This window comes from Dipodomys ordii, unplaced genomic scaffold (assembly GCF_000151885.1).
Source record: "Dipodomys ordii isolate 6190 unplaced genomic scaffold, Dord_2.0 Scaffold4, whole genome shotgun sequence".
Taxonomy (NCBI): domain Eukaryota; kingdom Metazoa; phylum Chordata; class Mammalia; order Rodentia; family Heteromyidae; genus Dipodomys; species Dipodomys ordii.
The window spans coordinates 25,765,321-25,777,721 of NW_012267220.1; the positions used below are offsets into that span (position 1 = coordinate 25,765,321).

Sequence of the window (12,401 nt, forward strand, 5' to 3'; positions counted from 1 at the left end):
GAACACATTTGCATAAATAAATCCCAAACATCAATAAGTTTAAAATCACAATGAACTGGATTCTATAGTTATAGTCTGATTCTTTCATCACAGAATTGGAAAAGAACATTATTTTCCATGGTGACATAGAAAAGTTTTACTTACCACCATTTGCTCAAGAAAAGTTGTGAGAGGGCTGGGAAGGTGGCTCAGTGGTAGAGCACTTGCCTTGCAAACATGGGGCCCTGGGTTCAATTCCTCAGCACCACATAAGCAAAAAGAAAAAAGCCGGAAGTGGCGCTGTGGTTCAAGTGGTAGAGTGCTAGCCTTGAGCTGAAGAGTTGAGGGACAGTGCCCAGACCCAGAGTTCAGTCCCCACGACCGGACCCAAAAAAAAAAATTGTGTGGGATGGTCATTAACAGTGAAAATCTGTTATTCCTCCAGTCCCAAGCATCAATACTCATCCTTCTATGAGCTTCATATGGACCAAAAATTTGCCTCTTGGCCTTCTAGCAACTGGTACACAATAGAAAACAGTTATAAAATTTTAGAAGTCTACCAGATATTTAGGAAAACGTTTATATGGCAAGAGAGCACAGAATTCCTCAAAAGGATGTCTTTATAAACTACAGGATCCAATCTTAACTTTTTTTGGGGGGTGGGGCCTGAACTCTGGGCCTGGGCGCTGTCCCTCAGCTCTTCAGCTCAAGGCTAGTGCTCTACCACTTGAGCCATAGCACCAATTCCGGCTTTTTCTGCTTATGTGGTGCTGAGGAATCGAACCCTGGGCCTCATGCACGCAAGGAAGCACTCTACCACCTTCCCAGCCCCTACAATCTGCACATTTTTGTGCACTTCTTTTATTTTTATTTCCATCATTTCCTTCTTTTGTGTCTTTTTTCCCCTTCAGAAACTACATGAAGCAGGAAGTCTTGATTACAAGGCTTCCAATGTGAGTAATATATCTGGACTTCACTAAACAGGTTAAGCTGCTCCCTTAGCTTTACCCTACCCTAAGGGAGCAACTGTTTGCATAAGGAAAATTAGATTGATCTCACTTTTTTTTTTTTTGCTGGTCCTAGGTTTGAACTCTGGGCTTAGATCTTGTCCCTGATCTTTTGTGCTCAAGGCTAGCACTCCACCACTTGAACCACAGTTCCACTTCTGGCCTTTTCTGGTTAACTGTAGATAAGAGCCTCACAGGCCGGGCACTGGTGGCTCACACCTGTAATCCTTGCTAGCTACTCAGGAGATTGAGATCTGAGGATTGCAGTTCAAAGCCAGCCTGGGAAGGAAAGTACATGAGACTCTTATCTCCAATAAACCATCAGAAAACCTGAAATTGTGCTGTGGCTCAAGTGGTAGAGCGCTAGCCTTGAGCTGAAGAGCTGAGGGACAGTGCCTGGTCCCAGAGTTCAAGCCCCATGATCAACAACAACAAAAAGAGCCTCACAGACTTTCCTGCATGGGCTGGCTTCCAACCTTGATCCTTAGATCCCAGACTCTTGAGTAGCTAGGATTACAGGCATGAGCCATCAGCACCAGGCTAAATTTATTTTTAGCCAGTGTCGATGCTAGAACTCAGGGCCTGGGTACTGTCCCTGAGTTTCTTTGGCTCAAGGCTAAGCTTTACCACTTGAGCCACAGCACTACTTCCTCACTTTTTTTGAAGGGGAATTTATAGATCCCCTAGCTGTCTAGATGTAATTTGATGTGTAAGTTAGATTTTCCTTTATCTTACGCCTAGGAAGCACTGGTGATGGGTCCACTACAATGAAAGGCTCTGCTCAGACATAGGCAAACAAGGTTATCAACTGTACCTAACTTACATATCCAGCCTGTTCATTCACTATCTATTGTCACAACAGTGTGACAGTATTTATATATTAATGGAAACTCATCAGAATTACAAAAGTATAAATTATGTGTCATGGGACTAGGATGCTGAGTTAGTAAAGAAATTTGAGAAAACCCAAATACACATTATACTCTTAAAAGCCAATGAGGCTGGTTGCTGGTGGCTTATGCCTTAGCATGAGTAGTCTTAGTTACTTTGGAGGCTGAGATCTGAGGATAGTGGTTTGAAGCCAGCATGGACATTAAGTCTGCGAGATTCATGTTGCCAATTAATCATATACACACACACACACACACACACACACACACAAGCTACATGGAGCAGTAACCAAAGGGGTAGAGCATTAGCTGTGAGCAAAAAAGCACAAGGATAGCTCCCAAACCAGTTCAAGCCCCAATTCTGGCACACAAAATAAATAAATAAAATTAAAAAGAATCTTCTAGTGATATTGTACCCATCTTAGTTTGGGTAAATATACTCTGCAATGTCTATACAATAAAATTACTTAATGACAAATTAGCCAGTTCTGGAGACAGGGCTCAAGTAAGTGGTAGAGTGTCTGCCAAGAGCCAAAAAGCCAAACAGGAGTGACAGGCCTAGAGCTGAAGCCCCAGTATTAAAATGTATCTACTCATCCTCCTGTCACCCTTTCTAAGTTCCCAGGAGCCTCTGAAAGCACCTCAAAAAGTCACAAAGCACTATAATGTTCTGAACCACTCTCCCCTATCACCAACTCACTCCTCACATGTATCTGAAATTATTTTTATTGACTGATTGATTGACTGATTGTTGGTCGTGGGCCTGAACTCTGGGCCTGGGCGCTGTCCCTCAGCTCTTGAGCTCAAGGCGAGTGCTCTACCACTTGAGCCACAGTACCACTTCTGGCCTTTTCAGCTTATGTGGTGCTAAGGAATCAAACCCAGGGGCTCATGAATGCAAGGCAAGCACTCTACCACTGAGCCACCTTCCCAGCACCTGAAATTGTTTTTAACTTATTTAAGACAATTTTTTTTTTAAAGCTTGGAATCAGTTTCAATGTAGCCTGACTTATACTAGAGTCAGTAGATGACAAATTCTGGTTTCGTTTTTGGAAGTTTCTGCCTTTTGGGCTCCTAATTCTTTTTTCTTGTCTCTGTTTTATTAACTTGGGAGTCATTCCTTTGTTCTGAAGAATGGCTTAAGCAGCCATTTGTGCCTAGCATTATGCAAGGTAAAGCACTATATAATCCAGGCTCTCCTGAAGCCTCCTTCTAGCCAGGGAGGTGGAGCTTAACCAAGGTACCATTTAAAGGGGCAATGACAAGTATCACTGCAGCCTCTAAAATCCCAGAGCACTCATCTAGAGTCAGACAGAGAGGGTGGTGAAAACTGGGACCTAGGTAGGGTTGGGGATGTCAGAAAATGCCATGCACCTCAGGGCCTGGGGACATGGTTTAAAGAAAGGCTGTGACGCTGGGCACTAATGGCTCACACCGGTAATCCTGGCTACTCAGGAGGCTGAGATCTGAGGATCACAGTTTGAAGCCAGCCTGGACAAGCAGTAGTAGAGTGCTTGCCTTAAGCAAAAAGAATCTCATGGACAGCACCCTGGCCCAAGTTCAAGCCCGAGGAAAGGGCTCACACAGACACAGAAAAAAGAAAAGCAGTAACACCAAAATATCACTTGACCCATTTAGGCAGCTCTTAGAAATAGGCCATCAGGGGAGTCTGACAGTTTTAAAAACCAAGTTCCCAGCACGTTGGAAGGGATGAATTCATATGTAATTACCTTCCAAGCTGAGGAAACAGGGGTAGAAAGCTATGCTCATTCCTTCCTCTGGTAGCTTCTTCTTCCCCCTAGCTAATGTGTGCCTGAGGTTCGCAGACAAGGATCTTGCGTCCACCAGTCTGGCTCTAGGCTCTCCCACTCAATGGCTGTAAGTGGCTAAATTTCTAATTCTGAGTGGTTTCCCACTACATATGGTGGAATAGGAGATTTTGAGAAGATTAGCGATCATTTATAAACAGTGCTGATTTTGAATTTATCATTCACATATATATGCATTTATATATGAGTATACATATGCATATAAGAATTCATCAACTTACTCTTTTAGTATACATAAGCACATAAATATGTGTGTATGTGTGTGTGTGTGTGTGTGTGTATGTGTGTGTATCCTGGGTTCCTACCATGTGCAAGACAGTGTTTTAATTGATACCTCAGAATTGCATCTGCAGTCCCTGGCTACCTGTGTGGGAAGAGAGGAGATAAATTCCCCAGGCAGCTTATCTGAAACACAGATCAACTGAGGACCAAGAATACTTGCCTCCCAGGCTCTGTACTAGGTTTTCAGGGCCCTGGCTTCCCAGAGGTGCACATAGCTAGGAAACCCCAGGTAAAAGATACTTTTTTTTTCTTGTAAAGATGTTATATAGAAGGTTATAGCTACATCAACAAGGTAATGAGTACATTGTTTGTTGGGCATTGTTGAAAGGTACTTTCTACCTGGCAAATTCTGACACAGAAACTCCAGCCTTCAGGTGAGCATTAACCAGTAACAGCCAAATTCCTTGTACTCAGTCTCTCTCCTGCCAGGCAGGCATTCTACCACTTGAGTTATTCATCTAGACCTTTAGCTTTAATCATTTTTCAAGCCGGTTCTAACTTTCTGCCCATGCCAGACTGGATGGTGATCCTCTTATTTACACTTCCTATCTAGCCAGAATGACAGGCACACGTCAGCATGTCCAGCTTTTTTTATTGGTTGAAATGGGGTCTTGAAAGCTTTTTTCCTGAGCTGCCTCAAACCACAATCCTCTCAATCTCCACCTCCTGAAGTAGTTATGATTATAGGTGTAAACCACTAGGCCCGGTCTCAATCCCCCTTTCTACACTAATGATCCTGTCTGAGGGCATTGGTGTTATAAATGCTTCTACTTAGTGGTCCTGCCAGCACTGGCTCACAGTAAGGGCAGAGAACTCCTGAAGCAAAGGCAGAACATGTGAAGTGGGTGAAACTGGAGTCTTCACAATTTTTCCAAGGCTGGCCCTTTATCTTTCAATTCTGAGGGAATCATTTTGCATAGATAGTACTGGGGGAAAAAAGAAACTTTATTCTTTCGCAACTGTACCTGCTGATCATGTAATCTGTGCTTTAGTAACAGAATTTCCTTCCTGTTTTCTCCAGTCCATCCTCCTACTATAGTTGCCTACAGTTTCTTCTGACTTCCTTTTTATACCCTAAAAATGAGTGCCAGGCCACACAGACACACACACACAGACACACAGACACACACACACAGACACACAGACACACACACACAGACACACACACACACACACACACACACACACACACAGCTAGCCATCTCTTAGAGAACAAAGCATTGGGGCTAGGAATGTGGCTTAGTGGTAGAGTGCTTGCCTAGCACGCATGAAGCCCTGGATTTGATTCCTCAGTACCACATACAAAGAAAAAGCCAGAAGTGGCACTGTGGCTCAAGTGGTAGAGTGCTAGCCTTGAGCAGAAAAATGCTCAGGTCAGTGCCCAGGCTCTAAGTTCAAGCCCAGGACTGGCAAAAAAAAAAAAAAGAGAGAGAGAGAGAAAGAAAGAACAAGGCATTATGAATTTATCAACTCAAATGTAGGTAAACACATATATCCATGTATTCAGATATATATGAATTCACCAACTCGTTCTTTTAATATATGTATATAAATATGCATACATGTGTTTATGTATGTATGTATGCATTCATACTGGTTCCATACTTTGTGCAAGAAATTGTTCTAAGGGCTTGGAAAATACTGGTGACCAGAACAAATAAAGATCCTGGGTCTTTGTAGCATGTCATCTGCTTTATGCCAAGAGTAATTAATATTAGATGTTGTTTGGGCATCAAGTAGTCCATATTAAATATTCAATATCCAAGACTTCATCTACAAACTCTTTTCATCTCGGGTAAAGGTTAGTTCAGAAGGTATCAAGCTCCAGAAGGAAGGAGGAAGGAAAAGAAGAACAATGAAAGGAAGTATTCTGTGCAAAGCAGAAACTAAAGCAAGAAAAAAATCCGAACCATTGCAAACAGATACTAATGAAATTGGTTTTTGCTGAATATTTAGCTAAACAAAACATCAGATTAATTTCAACTTTTCAGTCCCAGGAATCATTCAGACTTAAAGAATTATTACTCTGGGGGCTGGGAAGGTGGCTCAGTGGTAGAGCACTTGCCTTGTATGCATGAGGCCCTGGGTTCGATTCCTCAGCACCACATAAGCAAAAAGAAAAAAGCCGAAGTGGCGCTGTGGCTCCAGTGGTAGAGCGCTAGCCTTGAGCTGAAGAGCTGAGGGACAGCGCCCAGGCCCCAGGACCAGACCCAAAAAAAACAAACAAGCAAAAAAAAAAACAAAACAAAACAGAATTATTACTCTGGGAGATCCAAAAAAACAGCTCTGTTAGCCCAACCTCTCTGAGAATGTCTGATGCCTACTGCAGTGATATCTGGCCTGCTATCTCCTGTCCCTACTCCTCTCCTACAGAAACTAAAGGATGTGGGATTTCACATTCCATTTAATGTTTAAGGTTGTAATATCCAGTGGCCAATGGCCATTGGCTAAAGGCCTGTAATTGTGACTGGAAATCAACATCCGAATGCCAATGTTTATTAGTATTCCCCTGTAAGTATTTCCATATCAGTTCTTCAATTGCTGTTAACAAAGCAGTGTGCTACTGCGTTTTGCAAATTCTTCTAGGTGAGTCCTCCACCACTTGAGCCACATCCCTAGACCTTTACAATTTCTTCCAACAAAAAGAAACTCTAAGGGTTTCAGTTCTTTTCCTGGCCCTGAAGATTCATAGTAGTTTCTGAGGCAGACTGCAAAGCAATATTGTACTAAGATCCTAAACAAAGTCAATGAGCCAAAGTTCAATAACAGAAGTTGCCTACTACCAACAAGCCCTGCCCTTTACGATCACTCCTTTATTTGGCACATATGAATATAGCTGGCCCTATTTTATGAAATTCCAAATCCTCAGAAAGAAATCAGAGTTGGTTTTTTCTTAAGGGACATCTGTCATTACTGAAGGAACTAATGACAGGGCTCTCTAAATTAAGTTCCTTTTAGTAAGCTGCATTTAGAAATAAATGCACATTCAAGTGTTATCAGGATACAGATGTCACAATATCAAAGTACACACTATCACTGCCAAGTTGGGCTATGATTTGCATGTTGCTAATTATTTGCAAATTCTATGAAGCATAATCCACAGAGTAACTCATTTCTCAAGCCCATCATGTAGGTTCCTCGAGCTAGAATTGTGCAACACAAGTCATACTGACGTTGTGATCAAGTCTGTGCCACTCAATTGACCATTCCCCCAACTCATTGGCAAGGACTACTGAACACTTTGGGAACCATCCCTCCTGCCCATGGTCAGCAAGAACAGGGAAGCAAGTGCTGCTGCAGGCCCTGAGGCAAAGGAGCAGCAACTCAAAGCCAACTTTTCCACAAGCTGATTTTTTCCAAGGTCTGCATGGGCAGAAAAATGAGCAACATACAAGAAGCTCTAATTCACTTTGGCTTTGAGCAAGCTTTGCATTGTTCTTTAGCCTACATAGGATAATGAGGAAAACACTGGATTTTTGCATTGGGGAAGCTTTCCATGACTAAACTGGAACATTTTATATATTTTTCCAGCCTCAAAAATAATTTAGTTTCAGCTGGGCACCAGTAGCTCACGCCTAGATACTCCGGAGGCTGAGATCTGAGGCTGGTAGTTCAAAGCCAGCCAAAGCAGAACAGTCCCAGTGAAACTCATCTCCAAATAACCACTCAAAAACTAGAAGTGAAGCTGTGGTTTATAGTGGCACAGAGCTAGCCTTGAGCAAAAGAGCTCAGGGACTGCACACAGACTGACCTCACACAGACTGACCCACAACTGACCTCCCCCCCCCCCTCAAAAAAGATTAGTTTCAGAAGACAAGGGATTATTTTTAATGAAATTCTTTTTTTTGTTGTTATTGCCAGTCGTGGGGCCTGAACTCTGGGGCTGGGCGCTGTCCCTCAGCTCTTCAGCTCAAGGCTAGCATTCTACCACTCCAGCCTCAGCCTCATTTCCGGCTTTTCCTGCTTATGTGGTGCTGAGGAATCGAACCCAGGGCCTCATGCATGCAAGGCAAGCACACTACCACTGAGCCATCTTCCCAGCCCTTTAATGAAATTCTAAGGGAAAAGAGGTGTATGTGTGTATGTTACAGTACTGGGACTTGATCTCAGGGCTTGGGTGTTGTCCCTAAGCTTTTGTGTTCAAAGCTGGCACTTGAGCCACAACTTCACTTTCGGCTCTCTGGTGATTAATTGGAGATAGTCTCAGAAACTTTTCTGCCTGGGCTAGCTTTGAACCTCAATCCTGAGAGCTCATTAGTAGCTAGGATTACAGGTGTGAGCTACTGGTGCTGGGCCTCAATGCCTTTTTATTTTTTTAGTGCCAGTCCTGGGGCTTAAAGTGGCCAAGCTTATGTTATTACTCTCACTTTTGGGGGGTCACACTTCCAGTATGCTAGTTAATGGAGATGAAATCTTATAAACTTCTCTGCCTGGGCTGACTTTAAATTGAGATCCTCTAAGGTCTTTATCCTCCTGAGTAGCTAGGATTATAGGCATGAGCTACCAGTGCCCAGCAAAGTCTAATCATTCTTTCTGTTGTTATTTTGCTTTTTTTCAGCCCTGGGACATTGAAATGCACTATTCTGAGGACAGAAATATCTGTTCTACTTGTCGCTACAATTTTAGCATCTAAAAAACTCAGCTGGCACACAGAAAATGTTTAGTAACATGAATGAAGAAAAACTACACACACACACACACTACCCGAAAATGGCCACTGTGAAGGGAAGCCTCATTTGAACTTCCTATGAGAGTTCATAGCAATTGGCAAGATGTTTTAGGGCTGAAGGTGGAGCTCAGTGGTAAAGCTCTTGCCTAGCATGTACAAAGCCCTGGATTCTGCCCCCGCCCCCCAAGCACTGCAATAAACAAGATATAGTAATACATTTTACTTAGGAAAGAACTAGCTTGAGATTCTCTCTTTCTGTTTTTGAGACAAACTATTTATGTACCTCAGAGTGGCTTTGAACTAGAAATTCTGCTTTGGTTTGGGATTAGAGTGCTGAGATTACAGTGAGAGCTACTCTGACTTCTATCTGGCCTTCCCAGGGGATATCTCTCAATAGTATCATTCGTAAGATAGCAATTCTGGGAGACGGGGGTACGGGTAACTGGGCTTGAACTTGGGGCCCGCGCACTGTCCTGTCCCTGAGCTTCACTCAAGACTGGCATTCTATCGCCTGATCCATAGCTCTACTTCTGGCTTTTTGGTGGTTAAAGATGAGAGTTTTATGGACTTTCTTGTCTGGGCTGGCTTCCAACTGCAGTCCTCAGCTCTCAGCTCCCTCAGTAGTTAGGATTACATACTTGTGGGCCACCGGAGCCTGGCTATAAGCTCACTTTTGTTGTATCATGAACTCAGGGCCTGGCTCTGTCCCTGAGCCTCTATGGGCTTATAGCTAGTGCTCTACCACTTGAGAGATAGTGCCACTTTCGGCTTTTTTCTGTATATGTGGTCTGAGGAATTGAACCTGGGGTTTCATGCATGCTAGGAACTCTATCACAGAGCCACATTCCCAGCCCAGGAAATCCATTTTTAAACCACAACCTACCCATCTGTCTCCTATCTCTATAGAGTAAGGGACACTCTGCTCTAATTTAATATATATATATATATATATATATATACACACACATACATATATATATATATATCCAAAAATAATTCATCTTCTAAAAGATAGCTCAAAAAGATATTCTCATTCCAGAACTCTTCCCCTGATACCCAGGTGGAAGGGAGAATTCCATCTCTTCTCTCAACTATTTTAATTAGTTATTATCTTCAAAGATTATGCTTAAGTACCTCACTTTGGGATTCATGGTCTATGTTTGGTCCAAGATATTGTAAATTCACTGAAGGAAGAGACTTCTGTTTTACATTATTTGTATTACTTTGTCACTGATGCAATATTAGACCTGAATATATGAACGAATAAAGTGATGGAGCTCAAAAGGCCTCAATTTTACATACATACTCGGAAATAACTGAACAAGAAGTCCATTATTACAGACCAAGCACCAGTGGCTCACATCTGTAATTCTAGATACTCAGGAAACTTAGATCTGAGGATCAAGGTTTGAAGTCAGCTGGAGGAGGAAAGTCTGTGAGACTATCATCTCTAATTAATCAGCAAAAAGCAGGAAGTGGAGCTGTGGTTCAAGTGTTACAATATCAGCCTTGAATGAAATAGCTAATGGACAGCACCCAGGCCCTGAATTCAAGCCCCGTATCTGGTGAGGGTGCGCACACACTCATGCACACACAAAGTTCATTATTGTAACTACAGAATGGGAACAACATAAGTGGGGGCTGCACTCTAAAGGAAGTGCTTTACCATTTGAGCCACAGCCCTTTTACTTACTGGTTTGTTTTTCAGATAGGACTGTAAGCTCATTTTGCCCAGGCTGGCTTTGTACTTTGATCCTCCTAACTGACTCCTCAGTAGCTAGGAGGTAACTGCAATCCAAAAGCTAAACACACATCTACCCATTGATTACATCTTCTCTAAAATTTGATACAAATCTATACTCTTCCTTGTAATTCAGAAGCAAAAGCCCCAATGTAATGTCATTAGGGATTCCTCAAATGTTTAGCTGGAAATTAAAGCTGCTGCTGGAGTGTTGGGGATAGTAGCTTAGAGGCAGAGTGCCTGCCTAGGTAGCATGTTCAAGGCCCTGGGTTTGATCCTGAAGATGGAAAGAAAAAAAGAAAAGAAATAAAAAGCAGCTGCTGCAGAACAGCTCTGAGTTGCCTTTGCCTGCTCTCAAAAGCAGTATTCCTGCGCTCACCAGGAACTAGAAACAGACTGCTGCTTCTTTATTAAAAGGAAGGAGGAAGACAGAAAACTAAAGAGGCCAGAGGAGAAAAGTGATCGGTGTTGACACGTTGAGAGGAGGGTGCGCCGAGTGGCACTTTCTTCAGACTTCCAGTCTTTCTGGAATCAAGTGTCAAAGTACAAGTCAATAAGTAATAGATTTTTCCTTTTTCCTCATCCCCATGTTCATTTTGAACTCAAGGAAATAAAAAAGAACCCTGAACAATGGAGTGAGCAGACATCTCTAGTTCATGTCATAAATGGCTACTGAGCAAGGTACACAAACATTGGAACCTATCCTTGCCCCTGAGTTCCCAATTTAGTATATCTTCCATTTTACTTTATCAGTCGTGGGGCTTGAACTCTGGGCCTGGGCACTGTCTGAGCTTTTTCCGCTTAAGGCTAGCACTCTATCATTTTGTGCCACAGTGCTACTTCCATTTTTCTGGTGGTTGATTGGAGATGAGAGTCTCAGACTTTCCTTCACGTGCTGGCTTCCAACTGCGATCCTCGGATCTCAGCCTCCTGAATACCTAGGATTACAGGTGTGAGCCACCTGTGCCTGACCCATTTAGTAATTTAAACATCAGTCTTCAAAGGAATTTACAGAACCTATCCCCAACCAACCCCAGGTTAGCCTTGGATTCAGTATCTTCATAGTCAGCATTCAGTACTTCACCCAAATCATATGATAGAAAAAGGCCACAATATTAACATGGATACAAAACCTGTTTAAAAATGCCTAGTTTTCCAGTCTCAGGATTTACCACCTTCTCTTTTCAGTATTAGAACAAGCAAAGCAGTCAGAACGGTAAACCTATCAAGACAAACCTTCAGTTCCCATCACTGGCTGCAATTCAAGATCACCTGCTGGGCTTCCCAAAACCCGGGCTGCACCTCCGACCAAGGAAGTCGGAAAACCTGGAGGAGAACCGAGGCGCTGCCCCTCAACTCTTGTGGCGACTGACAATGTGCAGCCAAGCTGAGGACGACGGCTCTCAGTCCCTCTACCCTTGAAATGGACGCGAGAGGACCAGGCCCCCCTTTCCTCCGAGCTCCCCCCGCCCCTGGTACACAGGCCGCTTGCAGTTTTCCCAGACGCAGCTCCGTGGATCTGCGTCCCCCCAGATGCAGCGAGGACTGCGTGTTCCACCTGGAGGAGGGGCGGGTGCAAGCGTTGCTTGCGTGGGCTTCCGTGACTAATGCACCTGCGCCGAGACCGCGGGCTCCGAGCCGAAGGCCCCGAGAAGCACCTTCCACCCTCTGGCTCGAGAACCTTCCACGCGGCGTGGGCACGCGGCTAGCCACCACGCTGCGGGAGGGGGTCGCGGCGGGGCCGGGGGGCAGGGAGAGAGCGGGGCTGTGCAGGCGGCGTGGCGGGGGACCCCCCCCCACCCGCCCGGTACTCACGCAAGTGCCGCCCAGCTTGTGGCTCTCCACTATCGCGGCCCTGGCGCCCAGCTCCGCCGCCCGGCGCGCGCTGGCCAGTCCTCCCGAGCCGCCCCCGATCACCAGGTAGTCGAAGGAGGCCACGTCGCCGGGGGCCGGCGGCGGGTACTGCGGCTGCGGCTCCTGCTGGCACTCCATGGCGCGGGCTCG

At 44.3% G+C, this 12,401-nt stretch overlaps 1 protein-coding gene across 1 annotated transcript in view; it reads right to left on the bottom strand.

Annotated features, from left to right (window-relative positions):
• Nucleotides 1-12,401, bottom strand: part of Gsr (glutathione reductase) — a 51,603-nt gene that overhangs the window by 37,375 nt on the left and 1,827 nt on the right. The window contains exons 2-3 of the mRNA XM_013024159.1: nt 12,198-12,397; nt 3,507-3,518 (exon numbers count right to left, since the gene is read on the bottom strand). Of these exons, the coding sequence (XP_012879613.1) occupies nt 3,507-3,518; nt 12,198-12,397 (212 nt within the window). The remainder of the gene's footprint in view (nt 1-3,506; nt 3,519-12,197; nt 12,398-12,401) is intronic.